The sequence below is a fragment of the Ipomoea nil genome, unplaced genomic scaffold (genome assembly GCF_001879475.1).
Source record: "Ipomoea nil cultivar Tokyo-kokei standard unplaced genomic scaffold, Asagao_1.1 scaffold3384, whole genome shotgun sequence".
Lineage (NCBI taxonomy): Eukaryota > Viridiplantae > Streptophyta > Magnoliopsida > Solanales > Convolvulaceae > Ipomoea > Ipomoea nil.
The window spans coordinates 645,782-652,439 of NW_017619812.1; the positions used below are offsets into that span (position 1 = coordinate 645,782).

Sequence of the window (6,658 nt, forward strand, 5' to 3'; positions counted from 1 at the left end):
AAATATTACCCTTAATTGTTCTAAATCTTAAAGTACAGGGATTAAATTGAACAAAATTAAAGTATAGGGACTAAATTGAACAAAATGCTGCAATATAGGGACCTAGCATGTACTTTGTCCGAATCTCTCCATTAGTATTGTTTAAACAATAACACCAGTACAGTGCATGTTGGAGAAAATGCTTGTAATCTGTAATACATTTGAGATACAACAATAATACAGAATACAACAGGGAACAAAAACTGGATCATTTGATATCTTCAGGCGTGTAATCACTTTCCTATAAGCTTTAAATCTCCCCCTACAAAAGCAACAAGGTTCAAGATTTAATCTTATGGGATACAAGAAGACGAATGAAATTCTCAAGTTGCACTGTTTGAGAATTTCCTGTAGAATCGTAAGCCTGTGAAATGTCTTGGTTTCCTGCAAGTTGATTGCTTCCATCAATTGCCTATTTTCTTTTTCTCTGTATTCTTCAGATGTTTCTCCAGATATTTATAAAATAAATATAGCAGTTGGGAGAAGTTACATGGAAGTTATAGGAGTTCAAAAACTCTAACTTCCATAAGATATATCTTATCTGATATATCAGGCATGAGAAATATATATAATTTAATATTATATATATTCATATGATACGAACTTTCGTAGGTTCATGCACTGCATACAAAATAGCAACGTTAAATATATATATTATATATATTCATTATTCATTGCATGTTAACATGCAAAATAAATAAACATATAAAATATATATATAACTAGTCATGCATGCAGTACATTCAAAACAAAAGAAAGAAGTGAAAGCCATCTTTCGTTATTGTATAAATTAATACTTGTTATGCATGTGAACTTTCATTATTTTCATTTGGCCGAAAGGAGCCAAATAGCCGAAAGTTCATCATACAGTCGAAACTTCATATAGCCGAAACTTCAACCATACGAAAACATATTTCCCAACTTACTTTCTACCAAACTAAAATAATATTTATAACTCCACAACACCAAATATTATTTAAGCTTTTCATGGTAGTTCATCTGAACCATTAACTCTCATTACTATATAAATCTCTAACAGTGCACATACTTAATTAGAAATTCTCAGTCCAATGGATTGTGTTGGGATTAATTAATTCGTTTTTATTTGAATTGTGATGGATAAAGCTGGCCGGCAACCTGCGCGCATAATCACGTAGCTGTATAATAATATTTGTTTGTGTTTGTTTAATAATATTCACAAAACAAGCTTGTTTTGCTCAAAAACCAACCTTTCCACTTATGAATAACCATTGCTTTAAGTTTTTAGAACTGTAAAAATCTCCCCTAAGTTTGTTCTGACAGCTCTTTTTCCTTGTTTATTTTTCCTCCCTCATCTCCTATTTGATTCCTAAAACTTTGTGAAAAATACCCATTGTATTTCCTGTTCAGTATTTCAGAGTTCAAACTGAAGCTGCCTTTGATTTCAAACTCTGCATCTCTCTCTACATACTAGCTCAGTAGAATTCTTGAATGGCTTTTGTTGTTGTAACTTCTGTACTGGGAATAGTGGATCAACACCTTTCTCATCCCAATCCATCTTTGAACAATATTCTTGATGATGATACACACCTTGTCTTGTTGTTATCCGAGAAGCTCCGCTTTCTTCAACACTTTCTTGAGACACAGACTGTTAATCAAAGTCTGGATGCAGAAATAAGAGATGTAGCTGCTGAAGCAGAAGCTGAAATCGAATCAAAACTCAGAGAGTTTTATTTGGCTTCTACCAACCAAGATGAAGCTTGCCATGGGCTTCACCAGACCTTGCAGAAAGTAGTAAAGAATGTTGAGGCTCTTCATCTCCAGATTGAGAAGGAAAGCAGATCTACCAAAGATCAGTCACAGTCACATGGCAGTTCATCTCCAGAAGCTTTGAAGTTAGAAAACAAACGGCCTGCTGGCGGTTCCACTTCCACCCATCATCATGATTCAGAGCCTGAGAATCAAATGGTGGGATGTGATGATGAGTTTCGGAAAATAAAGAACATGATCATTGGTCAACAGTCTTCTGAGGAACTAGAAGTGATCCCAGTTACAGGTATGGGAGGCATCGGGAAGACTACTCTAGCAAAAAAGGTCTATGATGATCCCGATATTAAGTCAAAGTTTTACATTCGGGCATGGGCAGTTATATCTCAAGAACCTGATATGAAGCGGATACTCATTAGCCTTTTAGCTTGCATTTTACCATCCACCAATGAACTCTACAACAAAGAACTTGCTCAGCTAGCAGACCAGTTGCGCAAACTTTTGTTGGGTCAAAGGTATTTGATTGTCATAGATGACATATGGAGCAAAATGGCCTGGGATGCAATCAAAAAATGTTTTCCAGAAAATTACAGCCGAAGTCGAATCCTGATGACCACACGAGAGAAAGATGTGGCCGAATATGCAAGCTCAAGTAAGTCTATTCATACCAAGTGTTTTCTAAACTCAAAGGAAAGTTGGGATTTATTTGAGACAAAGGTATTTGAAGGGAAACATGTTCACATCCCTGAATTAGAGACTATAGGGGAAAATATTGTTGTGAAATGTCAGGGATTGCCACTGGCCATTGTTGTCATGGCTGGACTTCTTCATGCACTCGACAAGTCAGTAGAAGCATGGGGTGATGTTGTAAAGAATATGAATTCTTTGGATGACTGTTTAGGACTGCTTTCTTTGAGTTACAACTACTTGCCTAGTCACTTGAAGGCTTGTTTCCTCTATTTCGGAGTTTTTCCAGAAGATAGGGACATTCTTGCGACCAAGTTGATCAACTTGTGGGTTGCAGAGGGATTTTTAAAGAAGGAGAAACAGATGACTAAGAGTTTGGAAGAAGTGGCAGAGAGTTACTTGCACAATCTTATCAATCGAAATCTAGTGCAAGTCAGCCAGCAGAGTTTTGATGGCAAAATCAAGTCATGTAAGCTTCATGATATGTTGCATGACATATCTGTGAAAGAAGCTAGAAGGGGGAAACTTCTGAGTGTAAGAAAACAATCCCAATCAGCAGAGAGTTGTCGTTGGATTAGTTGTAAATCAACTAATTGGCCTACTTGTGACGGAACTCATTCTATTCTCTACTTCGGTGAAGATGTGTACCTCTCGAAGCGCAACTTGGTATTCTCATGTATGAAGTTGCTGAGAGTGTTGGACTTATCATTAATAAAATGTTGGCATGGCGCGCCTAGTGAAATTGTGGAGTTAGTTCATCTTAGATACTTGGCTTTGACGACTGTGGGCTCTCTGGACAAATTTCAAATGTTTAAGCTTCGAAATTTGTAGACTCTAATTATTTGTTCATGGAGGGAAGAATGTTGTTTGCAATTGCCACGGGATATTTTGGATTTACCACGGTTAAGGCATGCACACCTTGACAAGAGAGCCACGGTATACCTCCCAAATGTGATTCAGGAAAGCATACAAACTCTGTTTTGGTTGAAAGTTAATGGCCGGGTCCCAAGAACAACCGATTTTGCAATGGTCCCAAACTTGAAGGAACTTGGGGTTTACATTGACAATGATTTGCCACCAGGTGCTTTTGACAGTCTTGTTCATCTGCGTTTGCTTGAGAGATTGAAATTTGAAAGGAGAAATGTGGAGGGCTTTTATCTTCCAACCGCTCTGCCTCAAAACCTTAAGAAGTTCACACTTTGTAATACTTATCTTTCGTGGGAGGACATGGACATTATTGGAAGATTGCCAAATCTCGAGGTGCTAAAACTGAAAGAGTTTGCCTTCTCTGGTCCAAAGTGGGAACCAGCAGATGATGATGGGTTTAAGGGATTAAAGCTCTTACTTATTGCACGCTCAGATCTCAAATGCTGGAATACAACTGATGGTCATTTCGCGGTCTTGGAACGCTTAATCCTAAGATTTTGCTTGGACTTGGAAGAACTTCCAAGTGAATTTGCCAATTTAAATACACTACGACTAATTGAGTTAGAAAATTGTTATCCTATTCTGGTGGAATCTGCAAAGAAGATTCAAGAAGAGAAAGAGAGCTATGGTTACGAGGCACTTGTTATTCGTGATCTTGGAGCTAAGGTTTGACTTCTATTCCCTTCCTTGATATTGATATATTGGTTTTGGACCCTTATTATGGAATTTTTATTGTATATATATGGAAATCATTCATTCTAATATCTTTCACTTTATTTATTTTTGTCAATGGAAATTGGTTTTCTAGATTAAATTGCCAACGAAGGAAAGCTGTGAAGATGCATGAAAGTGAATCCTCTGAAGAAAATGAAAGTGAATGAGGAGTTTGATGATGTTGCGGGCGTTTGAGGAGAACTGGTTAAAGCCGAGGAGGTATGCCCTGCCGAATGAATATCTACTGATGTGAGCCTAAAACCAAACATTGCTTTTGATAAGTGAGTTAAGATTGTTGGATGTATGTGTTTAGTTTTTGGTGTTTAATTGTGTAAGTTGATTTCTGTGGTAAGTAGACTATTCGGTCCTGTCAATTCTGGTGCAGTGGATGTTTATTGTCATGGAAAACTCAAATATTTGTTGCCAAAATTTGAAGTATTTATAATTGCTGCTACTTATTTTTCCTGGCTTACAGCTTAACATATTTTGCTGATTTGTCCTTCTGTTTTAAATATGGTGTTTCAAGATGATGTCTATGAACTCTCTAGATTGGTAGCATGCTACTTCTTGTGTCATACACTATTTTAAACATCAACTCTACCAAAGAATATATATACTGCACTTAATGTTGTTTTAGTCAGTCTAATGCATTGGAATGAACTTGATGTAAATAAATTATAATGTTAGGGTTCACATTTACGGAAGTAAACTCTGTTCGTGCAAGTGTGAGTAAAGTAGTCTGCTGCCACTTCTCATCAGATGGAAAGCTGCTTGTCAGCGGTGGCCATGATAAAAATGTGAACAATTAGAGCTACTCAATTTCCTCACTGCTTCATATTTGATTGTTCTGATCTTCACAAGTTTTGTTTCATTATCTGGTCATGCAGGCTGTTTTGGGTAAAAGTACCTACGAGATCCCTTTATTATAGCATTTTGTTCAATTTAGTTCTTATACTTTTATTTTGTTTAATTTAGTCTCTGCCCGCACTTTCAAAAGTGGTGCAAATTAAGGACAATAATTAAAGGTGTTAATATTACCGTTAACTTAGGTTACGCGGCGCTAACAATATTTAAATTCTTACTCATATATTACTTTATAAATATTTAAAATTAATTATTTTTACCACCAATATATTAAATTAGTATTCCAAAATAAATAATTACAATCATGTTCGTAATGAAATTTAGACAATTGTCCTTAGTTTCGCCACTTTTTAAAGTATAGTCACTAAATTGAACAGCATAAGGTATAAGGACTAAATTGAATAAAATACTATAGTACAAGTACTTCATAAGGTACTTTGACCGCTGTTTTGTGGCATACATATACCTTAAAGCCAAAAACTACACTTATCACTTACTGTGAAACCTTTAATTTGCATCCATATAAGAATGTGATTCTGTGATAACTAACTAGCCAAAGGGCGTTTCTTGCAGTCTCTAGAGCTTTGGAACATGACCGAGAACAAAACAATGACGCTTCCTGCACATGATGAAGGATTGATTGCTTCGTTGGCTGTATCGACAGTGACGGGTTTGGTTGCTTCAGCCAGTCATGACAAGATCATTAAGCTTTGGAAGTAACGACAACGCCATTGCTTCGATTCGATGCTGCAACCCCTTGTTTTTCACCCCCTTCTCCCTCCTCTTCCTGCAGTTGTATGTTCAACTAAAATTCCCTTTGCAGAGGCTGTTTTTGGTTTTTGGTGTTTAATTCGATGCTGCAGTTGTAGGTTTTTTAGTTTTTGGTGTTTAATTGTGTTAGTTGATTTCTGTGGTAAGACTACTCCTGTCAATTCTGGTGCAGTGAATGTTTATTATCATGGAAAAACTCAAATATTTGTTGCCAAAATTTGAAGTATTTCAGTTGTCAAGTGTGAAAGAATCATCACTTTAGCCTGCAGCCAGAATGCTTGCATTTTTGGAAAGTCCATGCATCATATAACTTGTATATATGTGACTTCCTTTCAAGAAAGAGAAAAAGCTAATTTTGTGCAAACAACCACACTAAAATGTCTAACTTGATAAACAAAAAGTACATTAATTGTGTACATAAATTACACTACTACTCCAAAAAATGCATTACAATGAGTGCACTTAAAAACAGGATCTCCAAGGTTAATATACAACTTTACAATAAAACAAATACATGATTCATTACAATTAATAAATTATTAAGATATAGAAATCAACACTATAATGAATAACGTATAGAACCAAATGAGCACCTAATAATCTAATATTGATTAGTCACACTAAAGGAATAAACATTTTATACTAATTTAGTTAAATTATTAAATTCATTTGTTTTAGAATCTCTTTCTCTCTCTCTCTCTCTCACACAGATATGTGTGTGTGTATATATATATATATATATATATATGTGTGTGTGTGTGTGTGTGTGTGTGTATATATATATATATATATATGTGTGTGTGTGTGTGTGTGTATATATATATATATATATATATAGAGGCGAGTTCAGGTGCGGCGGTGTCCTTAGGTGCGGCGGTGCGGCGTCACCAATAGTTCAACAAATATACAC

The 6,658-nt window shown here is 35.8% G+C and overlaps 2 protein-coding genes across 3 annotated transcripts; both read left to right on the plus strand.

Annotated features, from left to right (window-relative positions):
- The first annotated feature begins 1,509 nt into the window (after positions 1 to 1,509).
- Positions 1,510 to 2,395, plus strand: LOC109170967 (disease resistance protein RGA2-like). The gene is made up of 2 exons (XM_019320101.1): positions 1,510 to 2,310; positions 2,369 to 2,395. Exons 1-2 carry the CDS (start codon positions 1,510 to 1,512, stop codon positions 2,393 to 2,395), a joined length of 828 nt encoding a protein of 275 aa, XP_019175646.1.
- Positions 2,390 to 5,823, plus strand: LOC109170943 (putative late blight resistance protein homolog R1B-17). Of its 2 annotated transcripts, none has more exons than XM_019320074.1 (3): positions 2,390 to 4,065; positions 4,208 to 4,394; positions 5,551 to 5,823. In XM_019320074.1, exon 1 carries the CDS (start codon positions 2,395 to 2,397, stop codon positions 3,301 to 3,303), a length of 909 nt encoding a protein of 302 aa, XP_019175619.1. In that variant the 5' UTR covers positions 2,390 to 2,394; the 3' UTR covers positions 3,304 to 4,065; positions 4,208 to 4,394; positions 5,551 to 5,823. Both variants share the same exon structure in this region, with proteins under 2 accessions (XP_019175619.1, XP_019175621.1).
- Positions 5,824 to 6,658: the final 835 nt, after the last annotated feature.